Here is a 12,753-nt window from a genome sequence, read left to right as displayed (position 1 = left end):
AAGTTCTAAAATGTACCTGACTTTAATATTTACCAAAATGTTGATGCTACTTGAAAATAAGTAGTACAATAATAATTAGCACCACAGAATTACAGAAGAACCGTTGTTTTTACATTGTTTTCTTACAGTGTATCTATTTATCATTCTATATTCCTATCTATTGCTCTCTCTGTTTTGAAGTTATTTTTAATCAAAGTACAAAATGTTAATTAACAGGTTTAAAAGCACAAGTATTTCCAATTAGCATCTGTAAATGCTGGAATTACCTCATGTAAAACAAGTCTGAATATGGCTATAGACTTTCATTTTAAAGGCAAAACCATTTTTAATAAAAATACTATTGTTATTTTTGTTTGTCTATTTAACCCCATTCTAATATTTAAAGTTAAAACATAATAGAGAACATATCTTGTTTTACAATGAAAAAATACCATAAAATCATCTAATTGTGCATTTTAATATTCAAACTTGGGTTGTTGCGTTTGTTTACGAGATACATTAACACCAATGGCGTTTTATGTGTTTTTATTTTTTGTTACTATCTTTGTGTCATGTTGTTGTAATTATTTGTGATGGTCAACCCCTGGGTACATATTGTAGGGGAAAAAATATACATTCCCTCAGGCCCCGTGGCCTTACAGACTGTCACTGTAATGTAAGCACAAGTCTGTGGTACGGTGTGATTTAGCTCAATGCAGCATGACAACTGAAATGCTCCAGAGGCTGAAGCATCAATCAAGCAATGACAGCAGGCAGCCACTACATTGCAGTCAGAGCGAGGAGATCAGCTGTCAGTTCGCACACTGGGAATGACCGCTGTAGAAATCAGACTAGAAATGGATGACTAACATGTAATCAGGACTTTGATTTTTCTATGTACTAGTGTAGATGTTAGAGAAGCTGCCTTTATGAAATATCACTTAATGCCAGATAAAAGGCTTAAATGGAAAATGCTTCAGATGCTTCAGTTTTGCATTTTATGATGAGAAATACCTGTGCAGAACAAATGAATACTGTTGAAAGCTTTAATGACATCACCCAGACACGAACACATACAACAGTAGAAAAAAAACCTGATCTAAATGTCACGATAAGCCAGTAATGTTAAACTCTAGATGGATGGATGAATGATAAACAGAATGATATAACAATGGATGCATGGATGGACAGAATAATAAATAGTATGAAAGATAGAACAACAGAATGGTGGATGGATGAATAGATCTATAGACAGAAGAATGGATGGATAGAATGATGGATGGAATTATGGATAGAACAATAGATACTGTAGAATGATAGATATCATGATAGAACGATGGATGGATGGATAGATAGATAGATAGATAGATAGATAGATAGATGAACAGATACACAGAATGATAAACAGAATGATATAACAATGGATGGATGGATGGATGGATGGACAGAACAATAAATAGTATGAAAGATAGAACAACAGAATGGTGGATGGATGGATGGATAGATGCATAGACAGAAGGATGGATGGATAGATGTATAGACAGATGGATGGATGGATAGATGTATAGACAGATGGATGGATGGATAGATGCATAGACAGAAGGATGGATGGATGGATGGATGGATGGATGGATAGAATGATGGATGGAAGAATGGATAGAACAATAGATACTGTAGAATGATAGATATCATGATAGAACGATGGATGGAATGGATAGATGGATGGATAGATAGATAGATGGATGGATGGATGGATGGATGTATGGATAGATAGATAGATAGACAGATAGATAGATAGATAGATGATAGAGAGATAGGTTTGATGGATGGATGGATGGATGGATGAATGGATAGATAGATAGATAGATAGATAGATAGATAGATAGATAGATAGATGGATGAACAGATAGACAGAATGATAAACAGAATGATATAACAATGAATGGATGGATGGATGAGCAGATAGACAGAATGATATAACAATGGATGGATGGATGGACAGAACAATAAATAGTATGAAAGATAGAACAACAGAATGGTGGATGGATGAATAGATCTATAGACAGAAGAATGGATGGATGGATAGATGGATAGAATGATGGATGGAATTATGGATAGAACAATAGATACTGGAGAATGATAGATATCATGATAGAACGATGGATGGATGGATGGATAGATAGATAGATAGATAGATAGATAGATAGATAGATAGATAGATGAACAGATAGACAGAATGATAAACAGAATGATATAACAATGGATGTATGGATGGACAGAAAAATAAATAGTATGAAAGATAGAACAACAGAATGGTGGATGGATGGATGGATGGAGGGATAAATGTATAGACAGAAGGATGGATGGATGGATGGCTAGATGGCTAGATGGACAGATAGATAGATCTAGATAGAGCTTCCTAGCATGAGTTTCATGAACTTGTGTGTAACAGAAAGGGACTCGTTGTCAGCTTTAATATTTCTTCCCAACACAGTCCACTCAGTGACATCACTGTGCCGTCTGGAAACAGATGATTAAATCCAGAAAATAACACTTCGTTTGGTCATGTTTGCTGGCTTTTTCCGAAAAAGTACTGACACTTAGGAGTGTGTCAAAAAATAACAGACAAAGTGAAGTAACATCAGAGTTCAGCGCCCAGCCCTGTCTGACAGAATGAAGACCCTCTGCTATGATGGAGCCGTCGAACAGTCAAATCTGCTCTTTCATTGGCTCAAATATTGTGACACATTGTCAGGGATTCATCAGTGTTAGTTACATGGGACAATGTTTCACAGGGGCCTATAAATAGAAACGACTGGCAAAAACTCAAAGCAGTCTGAGGCTCAGACATCGCACATACCGCACACACAAAAATAGCAAGAGATTTCTCAAAAACCTCAGTCTGATTGCTTGGCTTCATGCAATTTCATAGTGTAGTTTTTGTTTTTGTAATTTCAAATAACTTCTTTCTATTTGAATATATTGTAAATTATAATTTATTCCTGTTATCAAAGCTGAATTTTACTCCAGTCTTCAGTGTCACATGATCTTCAGAAATCCTTCTAATATGCTGATTTGCTGCTCAAGAAACATTTCTGATTATTATCAATGTTGAAAACAGTTGTACTGCTTCATATTTTTATGGAATCAGTGATTTATTTATTTTTTTGTTAATTTCAGGATTCTTTAAAGAATATAACGTTGAAATTAACAGTATTTATTCGAAATAGAAATATTTTGTAACGTAATAAATGTCTTTGCTGTCATTTTTTATCAATTTAATACATTCATTTTGTATAAAAGCATTAATTTATGATTTAAGTATAATTTTATTGATCCACATAATATTGTCAAAAGAATAAAAAATATTAAAAAAATATTAAATTGTTTTAGTTATATCGCTCAGCTCTACCACAAGCGCTGCAGGACTGAAGTTTATTACTTAGTGTTAGTACTCTAACGATGAGCAACAGTAATAGTGACGCTTGTCTTAGCAAACAACACTAATGAGACCAAACGAGAGGAAAAGAGACAGGAAGTGTGATTTTGGAAGGGAGGAAGTGATTCCGAAAGGGCTCGCTGTTGGCTCATCAGGACTGATTGAAGTGGGCTGTTGAATCATCTTGTGGAGTCGGGACAGTAGAGGAACACTTCAGGTGTCCAGTTCCACGAATTAAAGACACACACACACTCTCTGCCCCAGGGACCGGGCTCGGCTTCAGCCTGTCACAGGTAACAGCCATTACTCTTCTGAGCCGAGGACACAAGTCTATCTCTGACTCTCTTCACTTCTTCCCTCTACAAACATCAACACCATCTCTGCTGGTAATTGCTGACAGCTCTGACACTCTCACAGAGTAAAGAAGAGAAAAATATACTGGGAGAAAAAAAGAGAAAGCAAAAAATAGACCTCAAAGAGCAATGGAAAAGTGTGAAAAAGACAAACGAGAAGACATGTGAGATCTGCTCTGAGGAACAGGACGTGAAAAGCAGAGTAACTAGAAGTTTACTGAAGAAACCTTTGCACAGATTCATCATCCAAAACAGATCAAATTACAACATTTTCCAGTGTTTATAACCAATTTCAGTGAGGTTTTATGCTGCTTTCGACTCGTGTTTAATATTATGATATGTTATATTTATGAGATGAGTATGCATGAACAGCACCAAAAGCCATAATTACCTCTAGGATTTTCTTTGAGGCCTATTCATGAAAATCTCGACAGCAAAAGCTACTCGCTTCTTATTAAATTTTAATTTAGACTGTTGACAGTACAGTTTAGTTTCTATGCATTTTGTGCGACAAAGAAAAGCAATAAAACTTTCTAAAAAACCGTTATCATTAAGATGATTTATGAGGCAACAAGATTATGTGACAAAACTACATTACCCATCATTCAGTGCTGCAGCACAACAATGATAAACTACATATATGCATTGCATAAATGCATCTCATCTCTCTCTTTAAATACACTGGAAAAAATTTAGTTTAGAATCAATTTTCACTCAAAAAATCCTAGTACATTTTAAAAATAATCACATAGAATTGGCAAGTAAAACATTAAATTAAAGATGAAAATTCTGCAGTAAACACTGAAATAGTATTTTTTGTAAAACGTACTCCAATAATTTTTTTTACAGTGGAAAAAAGTTCAATCAATATTAAATTGCACAACAAGTCTATTTAACTCCTAATTTAAATCATTTTTAATAATTTCTGAATTCATAAGTATACAAAAAATATTGAAAGGAAATGCTCTACCAACAAAAGTGCAACCAAAAATAAATAAATAAATAAATAGGAAAAAGGTGCAACATTTTTTTTTTCAATAAAAATTAAATCTAAAAATCTTGAAACAAGATACATTTACTTGAGAAGCAATATTGCATTGCATTGGCAGATTTTTATTATTATTTTTTGTTGTTGTTGTTTAAAGTATAAACAAGTTTAAAACAAATGAAAAAAATCCACCAGTAGTTAGACAAAATACTCTTAAATTCAAGATGCAATCCATAAAAATAGTTCATAATATATTATAAAGTGTTGCTTCTCTAGTAAGTTTATCTAATTTTAAGGACATTTAGATATTTTTAATTGGAAACTAGTCAAAAAAGACTAATTAAAAACTCATTTTGCACCTGAAAGGTTTTAGTTTAGATCATATTCAACAAATCCAATCAGTCTGATCTGTTTTGCATGTGTTCATATACTGTAATTTTTCTCTGAATACGTCCATGTGTATATTTTATGGCTTTATTTGTGTACTGATGTTGGCTTCTTCTCTGGCAGATGTCCGCAGGTTAAGTCTCAGTGAGCGGCGGCTCTATTAAGCTTTTAAAAGCACCAATTTTCAGTGTGTGTGTACGAGGGTAAACGGCACATTTTGTATTAAGTCTGGCACTTCAAAAGGACTGTTTGAACCCCGTGGAATGGCCTCGCCTCGCTTCCATTTGGAGTCTAACAATATACCTTTTTTGTGCTGAGATGAGGACGGAGCCTGACAGCCCAGGCGAGAACACATGGCCACAGAGATTTAGGATCAAACAGCTGGAAAATGAAGCCAGTGAGGAATAAAGTTGCAGATTGAAATGTATTGAATACAATTAGCTACTCAAGCAATTCAATAGTCAGGCTGAAAAACAAACCAGCAAGAGCCATATGTGCTAAACATATAGAGAACTTGTAGTGGGAACTTTATATTATTCTGTTTCCAAGCCAAAAAAGCAGCATTGAATGAATTAAGCTTAAAATATTCAAGAATATTTTGTTTAAATGCTGACTTATGTGCTACATAATTAGCAAAAGTGTGTTGCAGCACCTTTATTGTATTACAGTTTTGGGGTTTTAGACATGTTTACATGCATTTTTACCAATTTAAATTTTTTCCTGTTTCTCTAATAAACAAGCACTGTGGTGGTATCATGGTAAAGTGTTGGTATCAGATGGTAATATCATTGTTCTTTGATATATGCCATGATTGTGATTAATAACCATAGTCAAATGCCTTGGTATTTACATGCCACTCCAATGTGCATTAAAGAATACGATGATTTTACCATGAGACAAAAACCTTTAAGAGTGAATTTCATCAATTACATTTTTTAATTTTATTCCCCAAAAAATGTCACAGTGTAATGTGAATGGTTTTCACTTAATACAATGTTAATCGTATTTCAGTAAATCTCATTAAAAGCATGTCAAATTCAAAATCTAAAAGAAAATAAAAAAGATGATATATATATATATATATATATATATATATATATAGATAGATAGATAGATAGATATAAATTAATTAATTAATTAATACATTTTTGTATGTCCTTTAGGGTTGAATTTCATTAAAGCTGTGAAGAACATGCCTTGGTCAAGTTTTATTTAAAATAAATAAATAAAATTATGCAAACATATTTATTTATACACTGTGACATTTTGGGGATTTTTTTTCTTTTAGATTTAGGGTTAGACGTTTTTCATGAGATTGACTAGTACTATAAATATAAATATACTATTACAAGATGAATGCAAATAGTGCAGAAATGCACAGATGTCTAGGGTTAGTATTTAGTTACTATGTTCAAGAGACAGATGGTGAGGTAGATGTTCTATTTACTGCTTATATTCACTCTGTCACTGTTATCACTGACTGTGTGAGGCGTGATGCACGAGCACAACACAGATAAATACAGTTTGATGTCATGCATCTCATGCATCATTTAGGTTTAAAGTGCTCAGACTTCAGATGGGTAGCGGCGGTACCGAACCTCTCCATTCCAAACCATGACACAGTTACTGGAGATTTCCTGACTAATTAATCAGGATTAACTAGCTAATAGGATTTGTTCAAGATAACATCTAACAATCAAGATAATATGTAGAAAGGTAAAACTGCTGTGTTTAACCTAGATATGAAGAACTCGTGAGCTCCAGCGCTGGCTGAAGAGATAACAGGAGATAACTTTACACCAGTGTCAGCGGCTCAGATTGTTCGCTTCTGTTTGAGGTTTAGCTAATTAGCTCTGAAGCACCAGTTAGATATTTTCTCTAAGCTTCTGACTGCTCAAATCACCAAAATGCAAGAGCTGAAGGTAAGCTTAAACGTGCACTAAGTAATATTTTGTTTATGTTTTGTGGTTATATGTATTACACTGACAACTATCGTTATGGACACAGATTACAGAATAAAGCAAACATCTTCATCTTTATTTAGCCACAGATTGACTGGAGTCTTCATTTCAAGAGAATGGACATCATTTCAAACAACTGATTAAACAACTGAAATAATTTTAATCCTCATGTCATAAAGTCTTAAAGGAATAGTTCAACCAAAAATGTAAATTTTGCTGAAAATGTACTCACCCTCAGGCCACCCAAAATGAGTTTATTTCTCAGCATTACATCACTTGCTCACTCTGCAGTGAATGGGTGCTGCAAGAACGAGAGTCTAAACAGCTGATAAAAACAAACCGTCGCTTCGAGTCCATAATCCATAATAACGCTTCCTCCAGTGAAAAAGTTAATCTCCTGTTGTCCTCTCACATCAAAATCCACCCACATATTTGTACATATAGCTGTTTTGAACTGTATTAGCTTGTAAACCGTGATTGATCTATGCAGATTTTTCTCCTGATTCAGACGAGACGACCTTTTTTCACTGGAGAAAGCAATATTATGGAGAGGGGACTCTCTATCTTCTAATCCATATTTATTGGATTATTTCTAATCCATTGTCTTCTATCCATATTTATATTTTAAATACCCATATGTTTTATATATCCATGTCTAAATTTTACCAGGAAGCAACAGTTTGTAAAAAAGTTATAACTTTTGTTTGGACTCTCATTCTGACGGCACCCATTCACTGCAGAGGATCCATTGGTGAGCAAGTGATGGAATGCTACATTTCCCAAAACTGATGAAGAAACAAACTCGTCTACATCTTGGTTGGCCTGAGGGTGAGCACATTTTCATTTTTGAGTGAACTATTCATTTTCTTAATTTAATTGATTTCATCTGGTTAGTACTTGGTTGGATGGATGTTCCTGGTATGTGTACAATTTATCAGTGCACATATGATTCCAAAGGAAAAAAAGTGTTTGCCTTCATAATCTTTCATCAAAATTAACTTGCTCTGTCTCTAAAACGACATCACCAGCGACTTCTTCTCCAAGCATCTGTCATAGAAAGATCCAATCAATTCTGGATGGATAAAATCCTGTCCTACCTTTTTTTTCCCGTTGATTATCCCGTTTCACTTTTTGGAATGATGTCGCATTATGGAATGTTATGAGAATTCTAAATCCATTTAGAATTCTAATTCCACAGGATTCCCACATAATTTCGAATAAAGTGGTGTTTGGACTCGTGTGACGTCCTGTCCAGCTGTACTTGTCTATCGTTCATCTGATTAATTATTATGCATGCCGTCACTGGTTTCCTGGTTATTTCACAGGCAATAGCGAACAGGCACTCTAGAACACGGACATACACACACAAACAGAATCAAATCAAAGGGAGACATCACAGACACGACATTCTGCTTACAGAGGACACACACAATGAAACAAAGATAAAAACAAAAAACAAACAAGGATCAATGACGTGATGCTCATTTTCTTTGTTTTGTGTCCAGAATCTAATAACTTATTCAAAATGATGAAAATAAAACAGAATTCAGTACAACTTTTCTATGATTAATAAGATTAATTTGGATATTTTTGTTAAAATAAGTGGTAATGCAGAAAAAAGATTTTAAAGAGTGATATTCTTGTAAAAAATAAATAAAAACAAACTTGCAATAAAATCTTAAAAATAAAATAATGAAGCAGTTTTGTTTTAAATTATTTAATTTATAAAATTACTATTATTAATATTTCAAACACAGAGTACATTTATTAAAACTCACACACACACATATACAGTACTGTATATATATATATCACATATAGAGCTGTATATATATATATATATATATATATATATATTGAAGGCAATTTATAGTTTTTATGAGTGAGGCTCACTCACTCATAAATACTATAAAAAGTATCATGCTACAAATTTCTGATGTAAATGCTGTTCTGTTTCAGCAACAGCTGAATGCAAATAATGCATTTTAAACTATTCTACTTTTTAAACCATTTTTCCCTTTTCATTATCTCAGACATCCTATTTGTCATTGACCCACAAATGGAAATACAACACAAACAGAAACAATGTGAACTTATAGTCTATGGAACTTTTCTTACAAGAAAAGTCCAAGATCACGAAAAACACACAGCTACATACAGCCACACGTCACAGTGTTTTGTGTGAACACACGCATGTCACACGCATAACGGCAGCCCGTCTCTCACCTTTCTTGGGTGGACAGATGGCGTCGACCACTGGAGAAAAACGCACACAACACACACAACTTCAGAACATAATCATCTACAACATTCATCAACACACACACCAAAAACAAAACAATTATTATGAAAATGAAAGTGATTACAAAATAATGAATTTCACATATTACTGTAAAACCATAATGGAGGCTCACATCTAGAAAATGTGTTGAACGAATAGATCACCCAAAAATTAAAGTTTGCTGAAAATGTACTCACTCTCAGGCCATCCAAGATGTAGATGAGTTTGTTTCTTCATGGGAACAGATTTGGAGACAATGGATCATCTGCAGTGAATGGGTGCCGTCAGAATAAAAGTTCACAGAGAGTTTGCAGTTTTTCATTTCACAAGACGTTAATTGGTGGACTGGAGTTGTGTGGATTACTTGTGGATTATTGTGATGTTTTTATCAGCTGTTTGGACTCTCATTCTGACGGCCCCCATCCACTGCTGAGGATCTATTGGTGAGCAAGTGATGGAATGCTACATTTCTCCAGATCTGATGAAGAAACAAACTCATCTATATCTTGAATGGCCTGAGGGTGAGGATATTTTCATTTTGGGGTGAACTATTCCTTTAACTGTACCCAAATTACAAATGCCAACAATGTTTAATAACAAAAATTTCAGTATGTTTGCATGTACAGAATGACAATATTTGATAACTGAAAGGGTTGGAGATGATTTATGCACATTAATGAGTAATCACCCAGTCGTATTTATCATTAATATCATAGCAGACATTCACTTGATGGCTGGAGCTCACCAAGGCAGAAAAATAACATCACTCACATGTGTGTTCATGATTTTTGAAACATGCATTTGTGCATATTTGCTTTGTCCAGCATGTGCAAAAACCCCCGTGACAGGAACTTCCACTGGAAACCACATTTCAATTGGATAAATCAGCAAATTCAGTGTCAGTTTCTTTCTATGTTACTCAACAGCTATATAAAGAAACTATATCTTGATATTTTTTAGCCTTTTGACAATATTCAACATAAATCTCAAACATATTTACGGTACACTTTTTTTTTTTAATTTACAAAATTCTTTGCGATAAATGAAATGTCACCAAAATCACCACTAATATTTTCAATCCTCAATATATCACCCCGTCCTCCACACATACACACATTCAAACCCCCACGTGACAGTGAGCTGAACTTTCACATGATCGTCAGTGGCAGTGATTCAGAAGTGCTTTAGCTCAGAGATCCTCAGAGAACAGCACTCAGCTCCTGACAGTGAGGTCCTTCAGATCCTCTGTCCCTCCCGCAGCACGGCCTGACCCTTCTCAATATTCACTAGGGTCTTTGTGGTAATCAAGCGGCTCTCAGAAGCTCAGCTTATCTCCACAGTCCCGGTCTCTGCTCTCATTCTCTCGTTCGCTTCAGCAGCAGCAGGTAATGACAAAGGAACTGTCTCTGCTGCACATGTGAATGAAGCAAAGCGCTCACATCAAACCGAGCTGCTTCCTCCTGCCAATACCTCAAGCCTCTTTTAAGGCAGCTCTATTGTTTCGCCTCAGAGTCGGTGACGGTGACAGGGATCTTTCTTTGTGCCGTCACACAATGAAGTGCTGTTTTTGCCCAAAAGACTGCCAACTCATAAGAAACACACTATAAACCTGCCGTCATTTTCGGAGACAGCACATGTGAACTCTGGTTGAAGTGTGTGATTTCTGCGCTGCTAGTCCCAGCACAAACTCATGCTGCGCTTGAGCCAGAAAATTACATGTCAGTTGTGGAGAGATGTGTGATTACTGTCCCAGGCGATCAGGCTTACGAGTTTCACCTGGTGAACGATAAAACAGGTGAAAAAAATAAACACTCCCAAAGACGTACACTGAGAGAGGGAATCAAGCAGAGGACCAGACTTGATGGGAAGACTCTTCTGATGTATACTAGTAAACAGCCACTTAGCAACCACCCAGAACACCCTAGCAACTGCCTAGTAACCACCCAGAACACCCTAGCAAATGACGATTGTGCATCATTCTGAATTTAACATCCTTTAAATTCCAAATCAGTTCCTGAATGTTAATTAAGGCAAACAGGATGAAGAATTGCAATTTGAATTTGAATGTAATGAAGTAGAATTAAAATGAATTCAAAAGACAAACCTGAAACAAAAAACACTTTTTCAGTTGAAGACAATTTTGAATTATGGTCTGACAATGACTTGTTTGAATGTTTTCAAAATTAGTTTTTACCTTATAAAAATATTTAAAGGTCTTACAGAGATATATAAAACAATACAATGATAGATAGATAGATAGATAGATAGATAGATAGATAGATTTTGCTATGTAATGTTTCAAGGCACTTGATTGTAGAGCTTCTGTTTAAATGTCAAAGGCTTATGGATCTCAGGAGAGTGAAGTGATCAGACTGACAGCTCAATATTCCTCTGGTCAGTCATGTGACACGTTTGATTGGTCAGCAGAGTACAGACTAGTGCCTTATATCGATTATTTCTACAGACAGTGTGAGTGTGTGCTTGATACAGAATAGGCACTCATGCTGAATAAAACATGAAATTGAAGAAGAGAGGCTGATGTGACAGATGTGTTGGTGAACACGTGCACACACACACACACACACACACACACACACAGAGAGAGAGAGAGAGAGACTCAGAGGGCTGCAGGACAACATGGGAATTAGTTGTTCTAAAGCTGCAGTTCAGAGTCCTTTTAAATGCCTTTAATCCGTCTGATTGGACACTAAAACCAGCTTCTAACATGATCCAACACACGCTTCACCAAACTCACTCCAGTCATCACAAACTGAGACCCTCACAGGATACTGGATACCAAACTGCCTGCAACAACACTAATAAAATGTGCAAAAATGAACAAGATTTTCATATAATTCCTTTAATGTACATTTTCAGTAAGCATGTATCTGGGATCTTTTTAATGAATAATTTCAATAAATTAAAATATAAATAATAAATCATATAAAACTGGTATTAAAAATGTCACATTGGCAACTAATTGATAATTCAAGTTGAAGCACTGAAATTGCTAACTGGAAATAAACAAAAAATTGAATTAAAACTAAACTTAAATAATATATTAAATTTATAATAATAATATTAATATAATAATAATAAATTAAACTAATAATAACAACAACAACAAAAACACAAAAATTCTAAAAATTAAATGTCAAATTAAAATAAAAATTGAAAAATTAAATCTTGAAAAAGCTCTCTTAATATTATCAGAAACTACAATAGCATATAAATAATAAGATATAAAAACGTATAAACATATAACATTAAAAAACCCCACTAAAAAATCCAGCACTGAAAAAAATTGGTGAAACAATTTTCACTCAGAAATTGCTAGTTAATTTCACAAATAATTACAATAAACG

The 12,753-nt window shown here is 34.5% G+C and overlaps 1 protein-coding gene across 1 annotated transcript in view; it reads right to left on the bottom strand.

The window, feature by feature from the left end:
• Positions 1-12,753, bottom strand: part of LOC107696391 (solute carrier family 12 member 5-like) — a 96,437-nt gene that overhangs the window by 50,087 nt on the left and 33,597 nt on the right. The window contains exon 2 of the mRNA XM_016496703.1: positions 9,334-9,363. Within this exon, the coding sequence (XP_016352189.1) occupies positions 9,334-9,363 (30 nt within the window). The remainder of the gene's footprint in view (positions 1-9,333; positions 9,364-12,753) is intronic.

The sequence above is a fragment of the Sinocyclocheilus anshuiensis genome, unplaced genomic scaffold, assembly GCF_001515605.1.
Source record: "Sinocyclocheilus anshuiensis isolate Anshui unplaced genomic scaffold, SAMN03320099.WGS_v1.1 scaffold522, whole genome shotgun sequence".
NCBI classification, from domain to species: Eukaryota; Metazoa; Chordata; class Actinopteri; order Cypriniformes; family Cyprinidae; genus Sinocyclocheilus; species Sinocyclocheilus anshuiensis.
This window is presented reverse-complemented; position numbering and strand designations above follow the sequence as displayed.